Source organism: Somniosus microcephalus, chromosome 6, assembly GCF_052327205.1.
Source record: "Somniosus microcephalus isolate GS21.2 chromosome 6, FLI_Smic_1.0, whole genome shotgun sequence".
NCBI lineage: Eukaryota > Metazoa > Chordata > Chondrichthyes > Squaliformes > Somniosidae > Somniosus > Somniosus microcephalus.
Genome location: NC_140992.1, coordinates 280,276,765 through 280,301,729, shown reverse-complemented (window position 1 = coordinate 280,301,729; position 24,965 = coordinate 280,276,765). Strand labels below are relative to the sequence as shown.

Genomic DNA, 24,965 nt, shown 5'->3' with positions numbered 1-24,965 from the left:
GAAAACATTTATGGTTGAACACATAAACGCAGATCTATCCATACAGTGTATAAACAGATATATCCCTGTGTGTATAAATATACACTCATATAATATGTATATACTCTTTTCTTAGATTTAATGGTTGTCCCTCTGCTTATGGCAAGCTGTGACATAGTTTGCCGCTAAAGTTACGCAATTTCTCTGTTCCCCTAATAGGTATGGGAGTTTTTGGTCGTCATTCAAATTTTTGAATTCAGGGCATATTTTTATGAATTTTGGGTAGAAATTCCCCCTTATGCCCTGATATTTTCCACAAGCTGTGAGGAAGTGCATCTCTGTCTCCACCACTCCCTGACTGCAGTGAGAGCATATCCTGTCCTCTCTTGGCAGCCAGGTCTGTCTGTGTCTGCCTTTTTCGATGGCCAGGCTATGCTCACTAAGTCTGTACATAGTCAAGGTTTTTCTCAATTTGCTATCTTTTACCGTGGTCAGGTATTCAGCCATGTTGTATTGTCTGTTTAGGGCCAAGTAGCAATCGAGTTTGTTTTGGGTTTTTGTTGTTTCTGTCCAATATGTCAGATATTTTTCCTTTTGTTCAGTGACAATTGTGTTGGGTCGAATTCTCTGTGCTACGATGTCACTGTCCTGGGGCTGGTTATTATTAGTAGTGTTAGTGGTTACTTCACTGAGTCCCAGGACTAGTTGACTGAGGGGACTCTTCTTTATGATCCTCTCTTGGCATTTCAGGGCTTCGTAATGATAGCAGTGGGGGTTGCTCATTTTTAGGTGTTTCCAAAATTTGGTAGCTCTTTTTTGGATAGTAATTAGTAGTGGATATTGGCCTAGTTCTGCCCTGCATCCATTATAAAAGATGTAATAGCAGAGCACTTGGAAAGCAGTGACAGGATCGGACAAAGTCAACATGGATTTACAAAAGGTAAATCATGCTTGGCTAATCTGCTGGAGTTTTTTGAGGATGTAACTGGTAAAATAGATAAGGGAGAACCAGTGGATGTGGTGTATTTGGACTTTCAGAAGGCTTTCGATAAGGTCCCGCATAAGAGATTAGCGTGCAAAATTAAGGCACATGGGATTGGAGGCAAGGTATTGACTTGGATAGAGAACTGGTTGGCGGACAGAAAGCAAAGAGTTGGAATAAACGGGTCATTTTCCAGGTGGCAGGCAGTGACTAGTAGGGTACCGCAAGGATCGGTCCTAGGACCCCAGCTGTTCACAATATATATTAATGATCTGGACGAAGGAATTGGATGTAATATCTCCAAATTTGCAGACGACACAAAGCTGGGTGGGAGGGTATGCTGTGAGGAGGATGTCGTGAAACTCCAGTACGATTTGGACAGATTGGGTGATTGGGCAGAAACATGGCAAATGCACTATTAATGTGGATAAATGTGAGGTTATCCACTTTGGTGGCAAAAACAGGAAGGCAGATTATTACTTGAATGGCAATAGATTGGGAGAAGGGGAAGTGCAAAGAGACCTGGGTGTTCTTGTGCACCAGTCGCTGAAGGTAAGCATGCAGGTGCAGCAGGCGGTTAAGAAGGCAAATGGTATGTTGGCCTTCGTAGCAAGAGGGTTCGAGTACAGGAACGAGGATGTCTTGCTACAGTTGTACAGGGCCTTGGTGAGACCGCACCTTGAGTATTGTGTGCAGTTTTGGTTGCCTTATCTGAGGAAGGACGTTCTTGCCATGGAAGAAGTGCAGTGAAGATTCACCAGGCTGATACCTGGGATGGCAGGAATGACGTATGAGGAGAGATTGTGTCGATTGGGCTTATACTCACTGGAGTTTAGAAGATTGAGAGGGGATCTCATCGAAACCTATAAAATTCTGTCAGTCCTGGACAGACTAGATGCAGGAAGGATGTTCCCGATGGCCGGGAAGTCCAGATCCAGGGGTCATAGTCTAAGGATAAGGGGTAAGCCATTTAGGACAGAAATGAGGAGGAATTTCTTCACCCAGAGAGTGGTGAACCTGTGGAATTCTCTACCACAGAAGGCAGTTGAAGCCAATTCATTAAATATATTCAAGAAGGAGTTAGATATATTTCTTAAGGCTAAAGGGATCAAGGGATATGGGGAGAAGGCAGGGACGGGGTACTGAATTTGGATGATCAGCCATGATCTCATTAAATGGCGGAGCAGGCTTGAAGGGCCGAATGGCCTACTCCTGCTCCTATCTTCTATGTTTCTATGAAAGAGAGGTAGAGAGGCGGAGAGGTTTAGGCGGGGAATTCCAGAGCTTAGGGCCCAGGCAGAAACATAGAAACATCGAAGATAGGAGCAGGAGTAGGCCATTCGGCCCCTCGAGCCTGCTCCGCCATTCAGTGAGATCATGGCTGAGCATCCAAATTCAGTACCCTGTCCCTGCCTTCTCCCCATACCCCTGGATCCCTTTAGCCTTAAGGAATATATCCAACTCCTTCTTGAATATATTTAATGAATTGGCCTCTACTGCCTTCTGTGGAAGAGAATTCCACAGGTTCACCACTCTCTGGGTGAAGAAATTCCTCCTCATCTCTGTCCTAAATGGCTTACCCCTTATCCTTAGACTGTGACCCCTGGTTCTGGACTCCCCGACCATCGGGAACATCCTTCCTACATCTAGTCTGTCTAGTCCTGTTGGAATTTTATAAGTTTCAATGAGATCCCCTCTCATTCTTCTAAACTCCAGCGAGTATAAGCCCAATCGACTCAATCTCTCCTCATACGTCATTCCTGCCATCCCTGGTGAATCTTCGCTGCACTCCTTCCATGGCAAGAACATCCTTCCTCAGATAAGGCGACCAAAACTGCACACAATACTCAAGATGTGGTCTCACCAAGGCCCCGTACAACTGCAGCAAGACATCCTTGTTCCTGTACTCAAACCCCCTCACTACGAAGGCCAACATACCTGCTGAAAGCACGGCCACTAATGGTGAAGCGATTAAAATCAGGGATGCGCAAGAGGCCAGAATTGGAGGAGCGCAGAGATCTCGGAGGATTGTGGGGCCGGAGAAGGTTATGGAGATAGGGAGGTGCGAGGCCATGGAGGGATTTGAAAACAAGGATGAGAAGGTATCGTAGCATGATACAGCACAGAAGGAGGCTATTCGGCCCATCGTGCCTGTGCCGGCTCTTTGGTAGAACTATCTAATTTGTCCCACTCCCCCTGCTCTTTCCCCGTAGTCCTGTAATTTTTTCCCCCTTCCAGTATTTATCCAATTCCCTTTTGAAAGTTACTATTGAATCTGCTTCCACTGCCCTTTCAGGCACATTCCAGATCACAACAACTCGCTGCGTAAAAAAGTGTTTCCTCATCTCGCCTCTGATTCTTCTGCCAATCACCTTAAATCTGTGTCCTCTGGTTACCGACCCTCCTGCCAATGGAAACAGTTTCTCTTTATTTACTCGTTCAAAACCCTTCATTATTTTGAACACCTCTATCAAATCTCCTCTTAGCCTTCTCTGCTCGAAGGAGAACAACCCCAGCTTCTCCAGTCTCGCCACATCACTGAAGTCCCTCATCCCCGGTACCATTTTGGTAAATGTGTTTGAGGTCTCAAAAGTGGCCAGTTAGAAACAAATGCAGGCATATGGTACAAGAGGAAATGAACAGCAGGGATTGAAAGTTGGCTGACTGTCAGGAAACAGAGAGTGTGGGTAAATGGGCGTTTCTCGGAGAGGAGTCGAGTTGGTTGGACGTGCATGCTTCACTTTTTATTTATAGATAATTTGGACTTGGGCATAGAGAACAGAATGTCGAAATTTGCTGAGTACACACAAGTAGGAGGTTTGGCAAATAGCAAGAAGCCCTGTAACAGACTTCAGGAAGACTGAGACAGGTCAGGGGAATGGGCAGACAGGTGGCAAATGCAATTTAATGTGGGTAAGTATGGGATCATTTATTTTGGGAGGAGCAACCAAGGAATGGGAGCTATACAGTTAAAGGACGGACACTGAGGGGTGTGGGTGAGCAGAGAGACCAATCCAAATACAGAACTCCCTGAAGGTGCGAGTGCAGGGAGATAAAGGCATAGAAATGCCAATAGATTCTTTGATTTTATTAAAAGGGGCACGGAGTACAGAGTAAAGAAGCATAGCATTGGTCAGGCCATGGTTAGAGTACTGTATGCAGGTTAGAAAGGGCAAACACCTATTTTTAATACATTCTCGGGGTGTGGGCATCGCTGGCAAGGCCGGCATTTATTGCCCATCCCTAATTGCCCTGAGGTGGTGGTGAGCCGCTGCAGCCCCTGCGGTGAAGGTTCTCCCACAGTGTTGTTAGGGAGGGGGTTGCTGGGTTTTGATTTTGGGGTGCCCCATTATGGAAAGGGCACACACGGGGTGCCTAAACCTGGGCTGTTGCCAACCTGCACCTGAAGTCTCTGTATTGAGGTAAGTGGGGTGAATCCCTATGGAGTGTGCACTTGGCATCCGTCCAGCAGGAACTCTACCCATGTGGATTTCTCAGCAGTTTAGTTTACAAAGTATTAGAAAGTATTTACAGCACAGAAACAGGCCATTCGGCCCAACTGGTCCGTGCCGGTGTTTATGCTTCACATGAGCCTCTTGCCACCCCTCTTCATCTCACTCGATCAGCATAACTCTCTATTCCTTTCTGCCTCCTGCTTATCTAGCTTCCCCTTAAATGTATCTATACTATTCGCCTCAACCACTCCCTGTGGGAGCGAGTTCCACATTCTCGCCACTCTCTGGGTAAAGAAGTCTCTCCTGAATTCCCTATTGGATTTATTAGTGACTATCTTATATTGATGGCCTCTAGTTCTGGTCTGTGCATTAGACACCCACTTTAAAAAAAAAAAGTGATCAGGAGCGAAAACTCTGTCTGATTCCCGCCCCCCAGCCCAGGGCTCTGAGGCTAATTGCAGCACCACAGGCTGGGCTGACCTCTGCCAGCTTGGTGGAGACCAGGGATCACACCTGGGCCCCCAGTCATGTATCGTTCAGCTACTGACTGAGCTTTCAGGGGACCTTGGACGTAGTCAGAAGGCGCACCCTCGCTTACTGTGTTTGTGTTTTGTCTGCCACACAGGTACGGGTGTGAAAGTATACGGGTGCTCCCTGCCTGGCGAAGGGGAGGAAGAATCGCAGGTACGTCGTGCAGTCCCGACTCTCGTGTGTCCACGTTGAGTAAACCTCTCGATTCCCCAGTGTTTGGCACTCAGTTACCAGCAGTGCTACACCGTGTGATCTTAGTGAATGTTGAATGTGGGGAAGTGTGAGGTCATCCACTTTGGACCTAAGAAAGATAAATAGTGAGAGACGAGGAACTGTGGAGGAGCCGAGAGATTTAGGGGCCCAAGAAATCACTCCAAGCTAGTGGACAGGTACAAAAAATAATTCAAAAGGCTGATGGAATGTTGGCCTTTATCTCCAGGGGCTGGAGTACACAGGGGTGGAAGTGATGTTACAGCTGTACAGAGCCCTGGTCAGACCCCACCTGGAGTAACTGGGTTCAGTTCTGGGCCCCGCACCTCAGGAAGGATATAGTGCCCTCGGAGGGGGAGCAGCGCAGATTCACCAGACTGATACCAGGGCTAAAAGGGTTAAATCACAAGGACAGGCTGCACAGACTGGGCTTGTATTCCCTCGAGTTTAGAAGATTAAGGGGTGATCTAATCGAGGTGTTTAAGATTAAAGGAGTTGATTGGGTCGATAGAGAGAAACTATTTCCTCTGGTGGGGGGAGTCCAGAACAAGGGGGCAGAACCTTAAAATTAGAGCCAGGCCGTTCAGGGGTGATGTCGGGAAGCACTTCTTCACACAAAGGGTGGTGGAAATCTGGAACTCTTTCCCCCCCCCCCCCCCCCCCCCCCCCAAAAAAGCTGTTGAGACTGGGGGTCAATTGCAAATTTCAAAACTGAGATTGATAGATTTTTGTTAGACCTTAAGGGTATTAAGGGTTACAAACTAAGACGGGTAGATGGAGTTAATCAGCCATGATCTAATTGAATGGCGGAACAGGTTCGAAGGGCTGAATGGCCTCCTCCTGTTCTTCTGTTCCTAAACACTCAAAGGAGTTTCATACCAACGTTCTTCCTATCTTTAATATTGCATCGTAATTTCAAAGTTTTGATGTAATTTAATGGGGAATCCAAGTGTGGTCTCTGGTTTTCCCTCCAGGAGGAAGAGGATGAGTATCAGCCCGAAAACATCACCTTCGCACCAAAAGACGTGATGCCGATGGACTTCACACAAAAGGATGACCGGCACGGGCTTGGGTACAGCGGGATTGATCCTCGCAAGGCTTTGTACGGAGCGTCTGGAGAGGGGTCCTTTAGCTTGTTCAGCATGGACTCCGACAGATCCAGGAATCTACTGGGCGATGTCCAATCCAGCAAGGGGAGGAAACTCGGCATCACCGGGCAGGTGAACCTACTAATGCAGCTGGCTTTTGGCCATATTACAGAACTGAAGGCACGGCCGCCAATGGTGGACCGAAGGAAATCGGGGAAGCGCAAGTGGCCAGAATTGGAGGAGTGCAGAGATCTCGGAGGGTTGTAGGGCTGGAGGAGGTTACAGAGATAGGGAGGGGCGAGGCCATGGAGGGATTTGAACAGGAGGATGAGAATTGTAGCGGCTGGAGGAGGTTACAGAGATAGGGAGGGGCGAGGCCATGGAGGGATTTGAACAGGAGGATGAGAATTGTAGCGGCTGGAGGAGGTTACAGAGATAGGGAGGGGCGAGGCCATGGAGGGATTTGAACAGGAGGATGAAAATTTTAAATTTGAGGAGTTGGTGGACTGGGAACCAGTATAGATCAGTGAACACGGGTGATGGGTGAACAGGACTTGGTGCGAGTTAGGATATGGGCAGCAGAGTTTTGGCTGAGTCTAAGTTTATGGAGGTTGGAGAATGGGAGGCCGGCCTGGAGAGTCTGGAGGTGACGGAGGCATGGATGAGCGTTTCAGGAGATGGGTTAAGGCGGAGACGGAGACGGGTGATGATAGGGAGGTGGAAGTAGACGGTCTTGATGATAGAGAGGATATGGGGTTGGAAGCTCAGCTCAGGGTCAAATAGATCCAGAGGTTCAGCCTCCGACATTGGCCAGGAAGCGGGATGGAGTCGGTGGTGAGGGAACGGAGTTTGTGGCGGGGACTGAAGACAAAGGGCAAGAATTTAACTCCGGAGCCGGGTTGGAGGCGGGACTACAACTTTCGGGGTTGTCGTCCCGCCTCCATCGAGATGTGGCCAATCCACGCGATTTTAACTAGATTGACTTTGTTGAGCCCGCCCAGCGGGCTCAGCAGGCCAATTAAGGGCCACCCGGCAATAGGTGACGTCACAGACTGAAATTTCATCTGTCAAGAGGTTTTGACAGATGTAATATCAGTGTTTCACAGCTGTTTGAAGCTGTCAAACACTGACAGTCTTACTTCTAACCTGAGTCCTTCTCCACAGACTCAGTTAGAAATCTCTCCTGCACAGAAAGCTGCAGGCTGTCACTTTTGACAGATCGCAGCCATTCTGCTTTCTGTGCCGGTGAGATGAGGGACTCCCGGGACCTAAAGGAAGGAAGGCTGAAAAGGTAAGAAAAGGTAATTTAGACTTATTTAATCACTTTACACATACCAAACACACTTACCTTTGCACACATCACTCACCTGAACACCGACATCTCGACCCCTCCTTCAACCCGACGGCCCGCCTCCTCTAACTTGGCGTGGTTTGGAGCCGTCGGGAATCCCACACTTCAACCTTAAAAATAGGGATTAGGCTAAAAACTGCCTGTTAACAGGCAGTTAATTGGCACTAATCCCTTCCCGCCTCGGGTAGGCGGGTACCCGCCTCCTTTGAAACTGGCACGGAGGCAGGTTTGGGTGCGGGATGGAGTTGGGACCCCTGATTTCGGGATTTTCACCCCCCGCACGCCTCCAATCCCGACTCCACGGCCCAATGAAAATCCTGCCCATTGGCTCCGGTCTTCGCAGTGTTTAATTGGAGGAAACAATTGTGAAGTTATCCAGAAAGGCAGAGTATTATTTAAACGGTGATCGATTGGGGAATGCTGATGTACAAAGGGACCTGGGTGTCCTTGTACACCAGTCACTGAGAGCAAACATGCAGGTGCAGCAGGCAGTTAGGAAGGCAAATGGTATGTTGGCCTTCATTGCAAGAGGATTAGAGTACAGGAACAAGGATGTCTTACTACAGTTATACAGGGCCTTGGTGAGACCACACCTAGAGTACTGTGTGCCGTTTGGTCTCCTTACCTAAGAAAGGATATACTTGCCATAGAGGGAGTGCAGCGAAGGTTCACCAGACTGATTCCTGGGATGGCAGGACTGTCGTATGAGGAGAGATTGGGTCGACTAGGCCTGTATTCACTAGAGTTTAGAAGAATGAGAGGGGATCTCATTGAAACATATAAAATTCTGACGGGGCTCGACAGACTGGATGCAGGGAGGATGTTTCCCCTGGCTGGGGGGTCTAGAACCAGGGGTCACAGTCTCAGGATACGGGGTAGGACATTTAGGACTGAGATGAGGAGAAATTTCTTCATTCAGAGGGTGTGAACCTGTGGAATTCTCGACCACAGAAGGCTGTGGAGGCCAAGTCACTGAATATATTTAAGAAGGAGATAGATTTCTAGGCATAAAAGGCATCAAGGGGTATGGGGAGAGCGGGAATATGGTATTGAGATAGAGGATCAGCCATGATCATATTGAATGGCGGAGCAAGCTCGAAGGGCCGAATGGCCAACTCCTGCTCCTATTTTTCTATGTTTCTATGAAACTGCGGCCTCTCCAGGACTGGATGCCGGACGAGCAGTCTGACAAATCCGAGACAGCGGTGGTGAGGTGGAGCTGGGTGTCGTCAGCGTCCACATGGAAACTGACGCTGTGTTTTCGGATGATGTCGCAGAGGGAAGCAGGTAAATGAGAAATAGGAGGGAGCCAAGGATAGATCCTTGGGGGCTCCAGAGATAACGGAGCGGGAGCGGGTAGAGAAGCCGATGCAGGTGATTCTCTGGCTACAATTGGATAGGTAAGAGTGGACCTGGACGAGAGTCCCACTGAGCTGGACAGTGGAGGAGAGGCATTGGAGGAGAATATAGCAACTCTACCCACAAACACAGTGTTCGATAATCTATACAGACGAGCTAAGGAAAGAACGAAGGAACTAGCATTTATAATACAACCGGTCTCATCTTAAAGATGCCACTAAGGGTTTCACATTGAATTACTTTGTAAGTATAGTCATTGTTGTTGGGTCCCCGCCCCCAGAGGCTGTACTGAACCGTCCAGGTTTGAACAGCTGGTGGGAGTCCAGCTAAGTTCACATTGACTGACCATTTATTCCTACCCAATGTTCCCTCGAATGTTTCTTTGGGCTGCGTGACCCATTCAGAAGTCCGTGCATGCATGGTTTATTTTGATTTAAAAGCCAGCTCACCAGCTGCGCGGGACCCCTGGAGTGCTGCGCAGCTTAAAAGGAATGTTGCCCCCACCCCTCCCCACCCGTTTGTGAAGGTGTTTGGTATCCTGGTAAAGTCACGGGAAGCGCGGGCACCGGAATGTCACGCTGAAGACGTGTTCTTTTATATTTATTTATTAAAAGGCGTTTGGTGTGGGTGCGCTTGAGGAAGATGACGACGATATTTACACCAGGGATACGCTATCACGGTACGATATGGTGCTGGGAGAGGAAGAGCCAGGGGACGGGCTGTACGGCTGGACAGCACCGCAGCAATACAAGAAGGCGAAAGGTGAGTGAGCGCAGGGTGGGGAAGGGGAGCTTCCTGCAGGGTGCTCTGGGGCACACAACTTTGCGTGGACCCTGTGGCATTAACTGAAACCAGACTTTGTGTGTGCAGGTTTGGACGCTCAGACAGGATACATCGGAAAACTGCTGGAGGGCTTCTCCTTGGGATCCAAGTTGACTAAATCCAAAAAGGTAGTTGCTCTGTCGTCTAGTCTGCTTTACGTGTGCCTGTTTGTATGGTAACAGACAAGAAAAGAGGAGTGGGGAATACCAAAATTAGGGGCCATCAATATAAGATAGCCACCAAGAAATTCAATCGGGAATTCAGGAGAAACTGCTTTACCCAGAGAGTGGTGAGAATGTGGAACTCGCTACCACAGGGAGTGGTTGAGGCGTATTATTTTTTTATTCGTTCATGGGATGTGGGCGTTGCTGGCAAGGCCAGCATTTATTGCCCAGCCCTAGTTGCCCTTGAGAAGGTGGTGGTGAGCCGCCTTCTTGAACCGCTGCAGTCCGTGTGGTGAAGGTGCTCCCACAGTGCTGTTAGGGAGGGAGTTCCAGGATTTTGACCCAGCGACGATGAAGGAACGGCTGATATATTTCCAAGTCAGGATGGTGTGTGACTTGGAGGGGAACTTGGAAGTGGTGGTGTTCCCATGCGTCTGCTGCCCTTGTCCTTCTAGGTGGTAGAGGTCGCGGGTTTGGGAGGTCCTGCTGAAGAAGCCTTGGCGAGTTGCTGCAGTGCATCTTGTAGATGGTGCACACTGCAGCCACGGTACGCCGGTGGTGGAGGGAGTGAATGTTTAAGGTGGTGGATGGGGCGCCGATCAAGTGGGCTGCTTTGTCCTGGATGGTGTCGAGCTTCTTGAGTATTGTTGGAGCTGCACTCATCCAGGCAAGTGGAGAGTATTCCATCACACTCCCGACTTGTGCCTTGTAGATGGTGGAATAGCACAGATGCATTTAAGGGGAAGCTGGATAATCGCATGAGGGAGAAAGGAATAGAAGGATATGCTGATAGGGTGAGATGAAGAGGGTGGGAGGAGGCTTGTGTGGAGCACAAATACTGGCATGGCTGAATGGCCTGTTTCTGTGCTGTGTGTAACTCAGCAGCGCAGAGACACGGGGTTAACAGGCACTGCCTGATTGAGCCCATGGTTTCCTCGTGTTCCTGACTCGCGTTTGGTTCCATGGGGCTGGCTGGAGAGTTTCCCGCATCCAACGCCACCAGCCACTCAGTAAGCAGCCCACGGGTCCTCTACAATCTGGAGAGTACTGTTATGGGCCCAGTATACAGGTAAAGGATAATGAGAGCCAGGGATTGTAATGGTGAACTCTGATTCTACACCAGCTACTGGAATGCATCACCCCCCACCATGTGATACTCCCTCCGCGCAGAGCAGATTGAATGTCCTCCTCCATTCTGCAAATTTGTTTATTACTTTATTGGGTTTTTGTGCAGCTCTTCTGGTATTTTGCAGTAAATCTTCAATACCGGGCCCTCCTTGAGAGAGGCTCTGCACTAACATAAGACAGGCGAGGAAACAGTGTAACCGAGTGAAATATATATCCATCTCTTTGATACATGAAATAATAAACATGCCACCCACTTTCTCTCTAAAGATGGACTTTAAATAGAAGCGTTGCTGAACGTCAGTCTGGCCTCACTCCCCTGCAGCGCTGGCACGACGTTTAAAGACAGATCTCTTTGGCTGCAAGACTGGCCATCCAGCCCCTGGAGCCTGTTCCCCATCCAGCCCCTGGAGCCTGTTCCCCATCCAGCCCCTGGAGCCTGTTCCCCATCCCGTTAGATCGTAGCTGATCTGTACCTCCACTCCATTTACCCGCCTTTGCTCCACATCCCCTGATACCCATACCACGTAAATAGTTTCTCTTACAAGCCAAGTTAGTGCCTCCTCCAAGACCAATATATCCTTCCTGAGGTTGGGTGCCCAGAACTGAACGCAGTTAATGAGACTCCGTTAGTTCTGGGGCACAGATTGGTTGCCCCACCGGTCACGTACGGGCGGGCACTGCACATTCCCTCTCCAGGGACTCCCGGGCACGGAAAAGACCGTGGAGCAGAGGTGGGCAGCCAGAGTGACCTACCCACCGCCCCCACCCTGCTCCTCCTGGACCTGAGAATGGCTATTTTTGCCGGGACCGGAGCTGACCCACGAGAAGCTACCCCGCCCTGCCCTGTCCTGCCCTATTCACCTCCCCTCCCCACCAGGCGGGGCTAAAATGGAGGCTCCGCCCCCATAATTGATCATAACCAGAGGACATAGATTTAAGGTGATTGGCAAAGTGACCGGAGGACGGGGGTTGTGAGGGGGGCGGTGGGGGGTGGTTGGTTGGAGGGGAGGGGAAGGGAAGGAGAATGTTTTTCCACAGCAAGTTGTTGTGATCTGGAATGCGCTGCCTGAAAGGGTGGTAGAAGCAGATTCAGTAGTAACTTTCAAAAGGGAATTGGGTAAAATACTTGAAGGGGAAAATGTGCAGGGCTGTGGGGAAAGAGCAGGGGGAGTGGGACTAATTGGAGAGCTCGTTCAAAGAGCCGGCACAGGCACGATGGGCCGAATGGCCTCCTGTGCTGTTATCATTCTAAAATTAGAGAGTGCACAGTGTGGTTGATGTTCACGTTCTACGCTTTTCCACAAAGGTTCTAGAGCATTGACTGTGCTGGGAGCGGAGTGGCAGTAAATCACCAGCCCTCCTGCATTGTATCAGCGCTGTGACAGAGCGGGGCGGGGGGGCGGTCCTCTGTGCGGAGACCGGGGAGGAGGTTTGTCATAGGCGCTCTCAGTCTAACACCTTGCCCGTTGTACCAGGTTTATGGCCCCCCCGAGCTGCCGAGGGACTACAGGCCGGTTCACTATTTCCGACCAGTCGTGGCACCGGGGACCGTCAGCACCGCCATGGCGCAAGCACTCGTGGCATCAGAGGGGCAGCTCAGCGCTGACGCGGGACCAAAGGGCCGGCACCAGCTGAACGCAACGCAGCGACGAGAACTGCTCGGAGAAGGTGCTCTCCAAGGTCAGAAAGAATGATGTTCGATGCAAGAAAGACAGACTCGCATTTCGATAGCGCCTTTCACAACCTCGGGACGTCCCAAAGCACTTCACAGCCAATGAAGTGTAGGCACTGTTGTAATGTAGGAAACACAGCAACCACTTTGTGCACAGCAAGCTCCCACAAACAGCAATCTGTTAATGACCTGGTCATCTGTTTTAGTGATGTTGGTTGAGGGATAAATATTGACCAGGACTCCCCTGCTCTTCTTCGAATTGTGCCCATGGGATATTTTACGTCCACCTGAGAGGGAGGACGGGGCCTCGGTTTAAGGTCTCATCCAAAGACAGCACCTCCGACAGTGCAGCACTCCCTTCGTACTGTCCCTCCGACAGTGCGGCGCTCCCTTAGTACTGTCCCTCCGACAGTGCGGCGCTCCCTCAGTACTGCCCCTCCGACAGTGCGGCGCTCCCTCAGTACTGCCCCTCCGACAGTGCGGCGCTCCCTCAGTACTGCCCCTCCGACAGTGCGGCGCTCCCTCAGTACTGCCCCTCCGACAGTGCGGCGCTCCCTCAGTACTGACCCTCCGACAGTGCGGCGCTCCCTCAGTACTGCTCCTCCGACAGTGCGGCGCTCCCTCAGTACTGCTCCTCTGACAGTGCGGCGCTCCCTCAGTACTGCCCCTCTGACAGTGCGGCACTCCCTCAGTACTGCTCCTCTGACAGTGCGGCGCTCCCTCAGTACTGCCCCTCTGACAGTGCGGCGCTCCCTCAGTACTGCCCCTCTGACAGTGCGGCGCTCCCTCAGTACTGCCCCTCTGACAGTGCGGCGCTCCCTCAGTACTGCCCCTCTGACAGTGCGGCGCTCCCTCAGTACTGCCCCTCTGACAGTGCGGCGCTCCCTCAGTACTGCCCCTCTGACAGTGCGGCGCTCCCTCAGTACTGCCCCTCTGACAGTGCGGCACTCCCTCAGTACTGCTCCTCCGACAGTGCGGCGCTCCCTCAGTACTGCTCCTCTGACAGTGCGGCGCTCCCTCAGTACTGCCCCTCGGACAGTGCGGCGCTCCCTCAGTACTGCCCCTCTGACAGTGCGGCGCTCCCTCAGTACTGCCCCTCGGACAGTGCGGCGCTCCCTCAGTACTGCCCCTCGGACAGTGCGGCGCTCCCTCAGTACTGCCCCTCCGACAGTGCGGCGCTCCCTCAGTACTGCCCCTCCGACAGTGCGGCGCTCCCTCAGTACTGACCCTCCGACAGTGCGGCGCTCCCTCAGTACTGACCCTCCGACAGTGCGGCGCTCCCTCAGCACTGACCCTCCGACAGTGCGGCACTCCCTCAGTACTGACCCTCCGACAGTGCGGCGCTCCCTCAGTACTGCACTGGAGTGTTGGCCTATTTTTTTTGTGCTCAAGTCTCTGGAGTGGGACTTGAACCCACGACCTTCTGACTCGAAGGCAAGAGTGCTGCCCACTGAGCCACGGCTTACAACGGGTGGAATAGCCTGCTGCCTAGGCTCACACATGAAGGATGGACACCGGGTGAGGGAGCAGGATTGAACTGCTTACAGTTTGTTCTGCAGCATAGTTTTGTGCGGTAGAGGGATTGCGCTCACCGTACAGTAGCAGTCCCTCTCATGACATCGCAGGAAGTCTCCGTGGAGTGTTGGCAGTATTATTTACTGCCAGTTTGTAAGTTCTGAGCGCTTCTGGATGTGTTGAGCAATTTGATTGCCAGGTTCCTGACTCGTATCAGAACTCGCACCGAGTCCCATTCACCCATCACCCCAGTGCTCGCTGACCTACATTGGATCCCGATCCGGCAACGCCTCGATTTTAAAATTCTCATCCTTATTTTCAAATTCCTCCATGACCTCGCCCCTCCCTATCTCCGTAATGCCCTACAGCCCTCCGAGATCTCTGCATTGCTCCAATTATGGCCTCTTGCACATCACCGATTTCCATCGCTCCATCATTGGCGGCTGTGCCTTCAGCTGCCGAGGCTCTAAGCTCTGGAATTCCCTCCCTAAACCTTTCTGTCTTTCTAAAATAGATAAGGGAGAACCAGTGGATTTGGTGTATTTGGACTTTCAGAAGGCTTTCGATAAGGTCCCACACAAGAGATTAGCGTGCAAAATTAAGGCACATGGGATTGGGGCAAGGTATTGACTTGGATAGAGAATTGGTTGGCGGACAGAAAGCAAAGAGTTGGAATAAACGGGTTGTTTTCCGAGTGGCAGGCAGTGACTAGTGGGGTACCTCAAGGATCGGTCCTAGGACCCCAGCTGTTCACAATATAAATGATCTGGACGAGGGAATTGGATGTAAAATCTCCAAATTTGCAGACGACATAAAGCTGGGTGGGAGGGTAAGCTGTGAGGAGGATGCCGAGAAACTCCAGTACGATTTGGACAGGTTGGGTGATTGGGCAGAAACATGGCAAATGCACTATAATGTGGATAAATGTGAGGTTATCCACTTTGGTGGCAAAAACAGGAAGGCAGATTATTATCTGAACGGCAATAGATTGGGAGAAGGGGAAGTGCAAAGAGACCTGGGTGTCCTTGTGCACCAGTCGCTGAAGGTAAGCATGCAGGTGCAGCAGGCGGTTAAGAAGGCAAATGGTATGTTGGCTTTCGTGGCAAGAGGGTTCGAGTACAGGAACAAGCATGTCTTGCTACAGTTGTACAGGGCCTTGGTCAGACCGCACCTTGAGTATTGTGTGCAGTTTTGGTCACCTTACCTGAGGAAGGACGTTCTTGCCATGGAGGGAGTGCAACGAAGATTCACCAGGCTGATACCTGGGATGGCAAGAATGACGTATGAGGAGAGATTGTGTCGATTGGGGTTATACTCGCTGGAGTTTAGAAGATTGAGAGGGGATCTCATCGAAACCTATAAAATTCTGTCAGGTCTGGACAGACTAGATGCAGGAAGGATGTTTCTGATGGCCGGGGAGTCCAGAACCAGGGGTCATAGTCTAAGGATAAGGGGTAAGCCATTTAGGACTGAAATGAGGAGGAATTTCTTCACCCAGAGAGTGGTGAACCTGTGGAATTCTCTGCCACAGAGGGCGGTGGAGGCCAGTTCATTAAATATATTCAAGAAAGAGTTGGATATATTTCTTGAGGCTAAAGGGATCAAGGGATATGGGGAGAAGGCAGGGACAGGGTACTGAATTTGGATGATCAGCCATGATCGCATTGAATGGCGGAGCAGGCTCGAAGGGCCAAATGGCCTACTCCTGCTCCTATCTTCTATGTTTCTATGTTTAAGACAAGAAGGAGGTACTAGAAAGGCTGGCTTTACTTAAAGTAGATACAGGAAACTTTGCGATATCCGGCACCGACGGGACCGAGCTGCTGCCGATCTATCAAAACTTCCAGATAGACCAGCGCTAATGTTGAAGGATACGGAGGTTTTCATCTCCGTATCTGACAACAAACACTGTTGCTTAGAAACAGCTTGTAAACACTCGGCCCATACCTTCGAAGCGTCTCTGAAGCTGTTGCTAAGCTACAGAGACGCTTTCCAGAGCCTGACTGTTTTTAAAAAAAAAAAACCTAACCAAAACGGCTGCTGATTTCTGCCGTTAGATCGAGGTTTCCGGACATACAACCTCCGGATAAACCAAAGTTTCCTGTAAGTCACCAGAACCGGATGGGATGCATCCTAGGATGCTGAGAGAAGTTAAGTTGGAAATTGCGGAGGTACTGGCCATAATCTTCCAATCCTCCTTAGATACGGGGGTGGTGCCAGAGGACTGGAGAATTGCAAATGTTACACCCTAGTTCAAGAAAGGGTGTAAGGATAAACCCAGCAACTACAGGCCAGTCAGTGTAACCTCGGTAGTGGGGAAGCTTTTAGAAACGACAATCGGGGATAAAATTAACAGTCAATTGGACAAGTGTGGATTAATTAAGGAAAGCCAGCACGGACTTGTTAGAAGCAAATCGTGTTTAACTAACTTGATTGAGTTTTTTGATGAGGTAACAGAGAGGGTTGATGAGGGTAATGCGGTTGACGTGGTGTACATGGATTTCCAAAAGGCGTTCGACAAAGTGCCACATAATAGGCTTGCCAGCAAAGTTGAAGCCCATGGAATAAAAGGGACAGTGGCAGCATGGATACGGAATTGGTTAAGTGACAGGAAACAGAGAGTAGTGGTGAACGGTTGTTTTCTGACTGGAGGAAGGTACACAGTGGTGTTCCCCAGGGGTCGGTACTAGGACCACTGCTTTTCTTGATATATATTAATGACTTGGACCTGGGTGTACAGGGCACAATTTCAAAATTTGCAGATGACACAAAACTTGGAAGTATAGTGAACAGCGAGGAGGATAGTGATAGACTTCAAGAGGACATAAACAGGCTGGTGAAATGGGCGGACACGTGGCAGATGAAATTTAACGCAGAAAAGTGCGAAGTGATACATTCTGGTAGGAAGAAGGAGAGGCAATATAAACTAAAGGGTACAATCCTAAAGGGGGTGCACGAACAGAGAGACCTGGGGGTATATGTGCACAAATCGTTGAAGGTGGCAGGGCAGGTTGAGAAAGCAGTTAAAAAGCATACGGGATCCTGGGCTTCATAAATAGAGGCATAGAGTACAAAAGCAAGGAAATTATGATGAACCTTTATAAAACACTGGTTTGGCCTCAACTGGAGTATTGTGTCCAATTCTAGAGAGGTCTAGACAGAGTAGATAGAGAGAAAGTGTTCCCATTGGCAGAAGGGTCAAGAACCAGAGGACACAGATTTAAGGTGATTGGCAGACGAATCAAAGGCGACAAGAGCTGTGGGGAAAGGGCGGGGGAGCGGGACTAGCTGGAGTGCTCTTGCAGAGAGCCGGCACGGGCTCGACGGGCCGAATGGCCCCCTTCTGTGCTGTAACCATTCTGTGATTCTAAGACACTCCTTAAAACATACCTTTTTGACCAAGCTTTTGGGTAAAAGTAAATACAGGAAACTCTTTGGTATCCGGCACTGACGGGACCGGCGTGTTGCCGGTTGATCAAAAATTCCAGATGATGGAGAGGGTTATCTACCGAAGCTATTTTTAACAAAGAAAATAAAAAAATCAAGAACTGTGCAGTATACAGTAATTGGGTACTCACCTGCAGAATGTTGTGTTAAATGGATGGTGGAAGATGCTTGATTAAGTACAGTACTGCCAGTTGAGGGTAATGCAATGCAATGACTACCAGCAGCGCAGGAGACACACAGTACCCCTGTAAAATGGCGGATCAGAAGAGACTACCGGCAGCGCGGGAGAGTCAGACTCCTGTTATTGAGGTGTTCGGACTTCCGACAGCACCAAGACGCCGAGTCGTGGCAGTTTGGAGAACTACCCCCACTGACTATCTCAGCCACCGCGGGAGACTCTGACTCGGACTCGGCAACATTTCCGGTTATTGAGGTGTTGTTTTCGGAGTGAGAATTTTGCCAGTTAATAGAGAATTCCGGATATTTAGGTGCCGTTTGAACGAGAGTTTCCTGCAGTAGACTTTGGTTTGTTATCATCTCTGCTTCATCACTGGGGCAGAGCTTTCAACTGTCTTACCCCCCCATGCTCCGTTCTCTTCCTAAACCCCTTTACCTTGGTACACCAACTTCTTTACTGTCGGGCCATTGCCGGTTATGGAGGTGTTTTCGGAGTGAGATTTTTGCCGGTTAATAGAGAATTCCGGATATTTAGCTGCCGTTTAAACGAGAGTTTCCTGTACAGTACCTGGGGTAGCAGTAAATGTGGCTCGGGATCAAATATTGTTTGCTAACGCTCCTGTGAAGCACCTTGGGACGTGTTACTAGGTTAAAGGCGCTCTATAGATGATGCAAGCTGTTGTTGGTTATTGATGAACTGATGTCGATAGAATTCTGTCATTTATGTCCTGGATGGTTTCTGGTGAGCTGAAGGTGCTCAGTAACCGACTCGGTTCTGTATCTCCAGGTCCCCGCTCAGTGTTCGAGCTACTAGCTGCAAAAGACCAGGAGAGACTGAAGGAGGTGCAGCAGCAGCAGGCAGCGTGCCGTGCTCCCGCCTCCCGGGATCTCTCCAACCGATCCCAGGCACCAACCTCGGAGAAGCCCTGGGCTCCGCAGCTCGCGGCACTTGGCGGAGGAAGGGTCGCGGGATCGAGCGAATTTAAACCCTTTCTAAAGGATCCTGAGAAGCAGAAGAGGTACGAGGAGTATGTGGAGAAGCTCAGGTCCGGACAGAGTGGTAAGTTATCCGAGATTGAGGTTATTGCTTTACTGTCGGGCCTTTGCAATTGGCCTCCGTAACCCTTAATACCCTTGCCCAACAAAAATCGATCTATCTCAGTTGCAAAATTTCCAATTGACCCCCAGCCTCAACAGCTTTTTATAGGGGAGAGTTCCAGATTTCCACCACCCTTTGTGTGAAGAAGTGCTTCCTGACATCACCCCCTGAACGGCCTGGCTCTGATTTTAAGGTTCTGCCCCCCTTGTTCTGGACTCCCCCCACCAGAGGAAATAGTTTCTCTCTATCTACACTACAGGAAACTTTGTGCTATCCGGCACCGACGGGACCGAGCTGTTGCCGTCCCATCAAAACTGCCGGACACACCAGCGTTAATGTTGAAACATACGGAGATTTTGAGCTCCGTATCTGGCAACAAACCCTGTTACAGCTTCTAAACAGTCGGCCGTACCTTGCAAGCGTCTCTGTAGCTTAGCAACAGCTTCAGCGAGACCTTGCAGAGCCTGACTGGTGGAAAAAAAAGCAACGAAAAGAAAAAAAAACCTAACGAAACGGCTCCTGATTTTTGCCGGTGGCTCGAGCATTCCGGACAGTTAACCTCCGGATAAACCAAAGTTTCCTGTATCAAATTTTTTAATCATCTTGAACACTTTGATTAGATCACCCCTTAATCTACTACACTCGAGGGAATACAAGCCCAGTCTGTGCAAATTGTCCTCGTGATTTCACCCTTTTAGCCCCAGTATTGATGTATGTGCCTTCTCCTAGATGCCCTGCACAGCAGCCTGGACCCCAGCATGACGGAATGGGAGCGAGCCCGGGAGCAGGACGAGTTTGGCCGCGCAGCCGAGCTGTATCGTCCCACCAGCGTCTCGCTGTCGTCCCGCTTTATGCGCGGCAAGTTTGCAGAGGACGCGGACAAGGTGGAAGTGCCTGAAGAGCAGGAGGTACGGCAACGCTGAGCCTGAGGGCCGGCCTTTGACCTTCAGCAGGCAGGGCAAAGGTCACAGGACTCAACAGAAAGCACCCGAACTGCACGTGTCCCTGGTATTGATTTAGAGAGAGAGAAGCGGCGTCTTAACTGACCACATTCCCCGAGTGCCTGCGGGATATAAACTGTAATTTTACAAATGCCATTTCATTGCTGAGTGCGTGGCCACGTGGATGTGAATAGTTAGCTGAGTGAGTGAATCCCCCCAGTGTCGCACGGAGCCACACAGGGAGTCCCGATCTTTGCAGAGTTAGCTGATCAGCGCTGGGGCAGCAGAACAGCAGATAACATGATCACCAGAACGGGAATTCAGCCCGTCAGTCTCACCCGGGGTCCCCCCCCCCCCCCCCCGCCTCCCACACCCACCCCCCAGAGCACCATGGGTAGGATTGGATTGGATTTTGAATCTGCAGCCCCTGGCAGTGAGTGTCTGACCCTCCCGGTGACCCTGCTTTTGACTGCTCTCCTCCCCTCTCTCTGCACAGGGTGATGTCCGTGACAAAGAGGCTGCGGTGAAAATGAAGATGTTTGGGAGTCTCACCAGGGACAAGTTTGAGTGGCATCCTGAGAAACTACTCTGCAAACGATTCAACGTCCCGGATCCCTACCCTGGGTATGTACGGAGCACCGGATTCTCCAAAATTGTAACAACTCGAGGCAATTTCACACAGAGTTACGCTGAAGTGAGATGATTGTCACTGTGTTCTTTGTCATTTGAGTACAGGAGCAAGGATGTCTTGCTGCAGTTGTACAGGGCCTTGGTGAGACCACACCTTGAGTATTGTGTGCAGTTTTGGCCGCCTTATCTGAGGAAGGATGTTCTTGCCATGGAGTTAGTGCAGCGAAGATTCACCAGACTGATACCTGGGATGGCAGGAATGACGTATGAGGAGAGATTGGGTCGATTGGGCTTGTACTCGCTGGAGTTTAGAAGAATGAGAGGGGATCTCATCGAAACTTATAAAATTCTGACAGTACTGGACAGGCTAGATGCAGGAAGGATGTTCCCGATGGTCGGGGGAGTCCAGAACCAGGGGTCACAGTCTAAGGATAAGGGGTAAGCCATTTAGGACAGAGATGAGGAGGAATTTCTTCACCCAGAGAGTGGTGAACCTGTGGAATTCTCTACCACAGAAGACAGTTGAGGCCAATTCATTAAATATATTCAAGAAGGAGTTAGATATATTTCTTACGGCTAAAGGGATCAAGGGATATGGGGAGAAAGCAGGGACCGGGTACTGAATTTGGATGATCAGCCATGATCTCATTGAATGGCGGAGCAGGCTCGAGGGGCCGAATGTCCTACTCCTGCTCCTATCTTCTATGTTTCTATGTGTTAGCAAACAGCAAGATCCCACATCAGCAATGATATGAACGAGCAGTTAATCAGGGTTTAGGAGGCTGAGAGAGTAATGTTGGCCATGTTGCCGGGAGAACTCTGCACTCTTCAAATAATGGGGCCTTTCAGCATCCGTCTGAAGCACCGGCGAGGCAGACAGGAGCTCGGGTTTAAGGTCTCGTCTGAAGGAAGCCAGCTCCGACAGTGCAGCACTCCCTCAATCCTGCACTGGAGTGTCAAACTTCTCCCGCTGTGGGGCTTGAAACCACAAACTTCTGATTCTAAGGCAAGAGCGGGGAAAGGTGGACAGAGTGGAGTGAGGCTGTTTCCGAGACGCTGGGACTATTTGTTGGTATTGGTGTGGGAGCGCGCTGCTGCCGATCTGCCCCGGGTGAGCTGCTGTTCGTGATCTCTCTCTTCCTTCAGCTTCGAGCCGCTCCCGGAGTTTTACCGTTTGTTTTATTTTTGATTTTGCAGGTCAACAATTGCCGGGCTCCTCAAGGTGAAACGGGACAAATTTTCGGTGTTCAACTTTTTAACCGTCCCTACAACTCCTGCACCCAGCGGAATGGAAACAAAAAGGGAAAGTGTGCAACAGGACAAATCATTCAGTGAGTGTGTTATAAAATAAACCCTCCCCCAGCGAGTGTCACTGATTAACCCTTCCCCAGCGAGTGTCATTGATTAACTCCTCCCCCCACGAGTGTCACTGATTAACCCCTCCCCCCACGAGTGTCACTGATTAACCCCTCCCTCAGCGAGTGTCACTGATGAACCTCTCCCCCCAGCGAGTGTGTCACTGATTAACCTCTCCCCCCAGCGAGTGTGCCACTGATTAACCTCTCCCCCCAGCGAGTGTGTCATTCATTAACCCCTCCCAGTGAGTGTAAGCAGGATCAGCTCAGCTGTGATGCCTCCCACAGTCAGTCAGCCGATAAAGGGTACGGTACCATAGTGGCTATGTTACTGGACTAGTAATGGACTGGACTAATGATCTGTGAGACGTGAGTTCAAATCCTACCATGGCATGGCAGCTTGAGGAATTTAAATTCAGTTAATTCAATAAATCTGGAATAAAAAACTGGTGTCAGTAATGGTGACCATGAAAACCCATCTCGTTTACTAATGTCTTTAGGGAAGGAAATCTGCTGCCCTTACCCGGTCTGGCCTATATGTGACTCCAGACCCACAGCAATGTGGTTGACTTTTAACTGCCCTCTGAAATAGCCTAGCAAGCCACTCTGGTAAGGGCAATTAGGGATGGGCAATAAATGCTGGCCTTGCCAGCGACACCCACATCCCGTGAATGAATTTTTAAAAAACCTCACTGTCTAGCTTCACACAACGGTGACTTGTGTGCAGTACCAGACAGCGGCCAGCATTCTAGATCAGTACTGCAGCAAGAGGCAGCCCCTTCAGAGAGAGGAGGGGAGAAATGTGAGGGGCTGAGTGGGTAACAGGCCAAAGAAACACTGGGGCAGAAACTGATGGGACCCGGATCTCCAAACTGACAGAGGCCGTGTGCAACTCTCGGTGCTTTGTGAACATGACTGAGATTTTGCTGGTGAATCACATATATCAATTCAAATGTAATAAATTCTCTGCTGTTTCAATCAGAAGCTCCGAAACCTTCTGAATCAAGAAGACGGTCCAGGTGGGACATGTCGGCAGAGGACAAGGAGAAAGGTGGTGCTGGTCAGGCTCCGAATCTGGCTGGGTCAGATACAGCAGCAGAAACAAGTTCAACTCTACACACGGAAAGAGAAATTGAACAGGACGGAGGAAATCCACCTGCAGACAAGGTACCTGGAGTACTAAATACAGGAAATCAATAAACTTCACAGTCGTTGGCATGTTTTCCCACACAAGGTGATGGATGTATTGAAACAGGTAATGACTGCAAGGAGGAGAGTATGACAGATCTGGGGAGAGAGCAGCAAATGGGATTAGTTGGGGAGAGAGCAGTTAAAATGTGTCTATAATTCTGTCCCTGACAGGGGGCTAAATACAATCCAGTCAAAGAAGGGCCAAATGGCCTCCTCCTGTGCAGAGCTTTCTGTGTTTACTTGTTGCTTTCTTTCACCCAGCCATTCTTTAATCAGTACATTTCCATGGGGACGGTAGCCTGGTGGTTCTGATACTCGCCTCCCAACCCAGAGCTCGTGAGCTCCAATCACACCAGGGCAAGTTGTTAAACTCAATTCAGTAAATCTGTGGCATGGATAAAGGATCAAAAAACCCGTCGGATTGCCTTAAAAATCCAACTAATGCCCTTCAGGGAATGCAATCTGCCTCCCCGATCGACCCGTGACTCCACCTCGCACGGTGGGATTGACTTTTCATGCCCCCGGGGCAACTAGCGATTGGCAATAATCACAGCCCGCATCCCAAGCACAAATAATGTATAAAAGCCCTCCTCCTGTGCCCGATCCTTACCCAGTGCTGGTTTATGTAGGCAGTGCCAAAGGCCAGTTTTAAAATCTGGCTGGATAATACTCTGTCTCACCCCCATCAATATGATCTGTAACTTCTGCAAACACAGACTCCCACTCCGAACACCATGTCTCCGTTTAGCTGTCTCCCTTGTACTTTCAGCAGTTTCCACTTGTGGGGGAGACCAGAACTCGGGGCCATCAATAGAAGATAGTCGTTAATAAATCCAATCGGGAATTCAGGAGAAACTTCTTTACCCAGAGAGTGGGGAGAATGTGGAACTCGCTACCACAGGGAGTGGTTGAGGCGAATAGTATCGATGCATTTAAGGGGAAGCTAGACAAGCATATGAGGGAGAAAGGAATAGAGCGATATGGTGATAGAAACATAGAAGGTAGGAGCAGGAGTCGGCCATTCGGCCCCTCGAGCCTGCTCCGCCATTCAATGAGATCATGGCTGATCATCCAAACTCAGTACCCTGTCCCTGCCTTCTCCCCATATCCCTTGAGGGTGAGATGAAGTAGTGTGGGAGGAGGCTCGTGTGGAGCAGAAACATCCGAGCGAATGGCCTGTTTCTGTGCTGTACATTCAATGTTAGGCGAAGAATGAGGACAGCACAGAGAGAGGGTAACACTGGATCCACCTCTCTACTCCCAGCGATTCAGCTCCCCTTGCAGCTTGGTATTGGAGACATTTCACTGCAATCTTTCCCTGAGTTCTGGCCGTGATTTTTGCTGTTGTTTTGAAGGTAAGTTTTCTTTCTTCCTTGCAGGCAGAGGCTGAGGAGGAAGAAAGCCGACCGTCCATGGACTTATTCAAAGCCATCTTCGCCAGCTCATCCGAGGAAAAGTCCTCGTCTTCCTCCTCCGATGAGGCAGACGAGGATGAAGATGAGCAGGAGTCCAGTCCTGGAGTGCAAGATGTGGTGGAGCCCGTGCAGCCAACTCCTCCCTCGGCCAATCAGCCAGGTAAGGGGATGGTTCCCGGACAGTTTACTTGGACAATGCTCCTCTGTACAGGGCTCTGCTGTGGTCAGCTATAGTGTTCCATTGTGTAAATGGAGTTTTACTCTGTATCTAACCCGTGCTGTACCTGCCCTGGGAGTGTTTGATGGGACAGTGTAGACGGAGCTTTACTCTGTATCTAACCCGTGCTGTACCTGCCCTGGGAGTGTTTGATGGGACAGTGTAGAGGGAGCTTTACTCTGTATCTAACCCGTGCTCTACCTGCCCTGGGAGTGTTTGATGGGACAGTGTAGAGGG

General features: G+C 50.2%; 1 protein-coding gene across 3 annotated transcripts in view; it reads left to right on the top strand.

The window, feature by feature from the left end:
* The window catches only part of gpatch1 (G patch domain containing 1), an 82,452-nt gene that overhangs the window by 28,915 nt on the left and 28,572 nt on the right, over nucleotides 1–24,965 (top strand). For all 3 annotated transcript variants that reach the window (XM_085991914.1, XM_085991913.1, XM_085991912.1), the window contains exons 6-16: nucleotides 5,042–5,100; nucleotides 6,132–6,377; nucleotides 9,570–9,717; nucleotides 9,826–9,905; nucleotides 12,545–12,749; nucleotides 18,668–18,940; nucleotides 19,709–19,887; nucleotides 20,417–20,544; nucleotides 21,748–21,881; nucleotides 22,888–23,072; nucleotides 24,476–24,671. In XM_085991914.1, coding sequence (XP_085848040.1) covers nucleotides 5,042–5,100; nucleotides 6,132–6,377; nucleotides 9,570–9,717; nucleotides 9,826–9,905; nucleotides 12,545–12,749; nucleotides 18,668–18,940; nucleotides 19,709–19,887; nucleotides 20,417–20,544; nucleotides 21,748–21,881; nucleotides 22,888–23,072; nucleotides 24,476–24,671 — 1,833 coding nt within the window. The remainder of the gene's footprint in view (nucleotides 1–5,041; nucleotides 5,101–6,131; nucleotides 6,378–9,569; nucleotides 9,718–9,825; nucleotides 9,906–12,544; nucleotides 12,750–18,667; nucleotides 18,941–19,708; nucleotides 19,888–20,416; nucleotides 20,545–21,747; nucleotides 21,882–22,887; nucleotides 23,073–24,475; nucleotides 24,672–24,965) is intronic.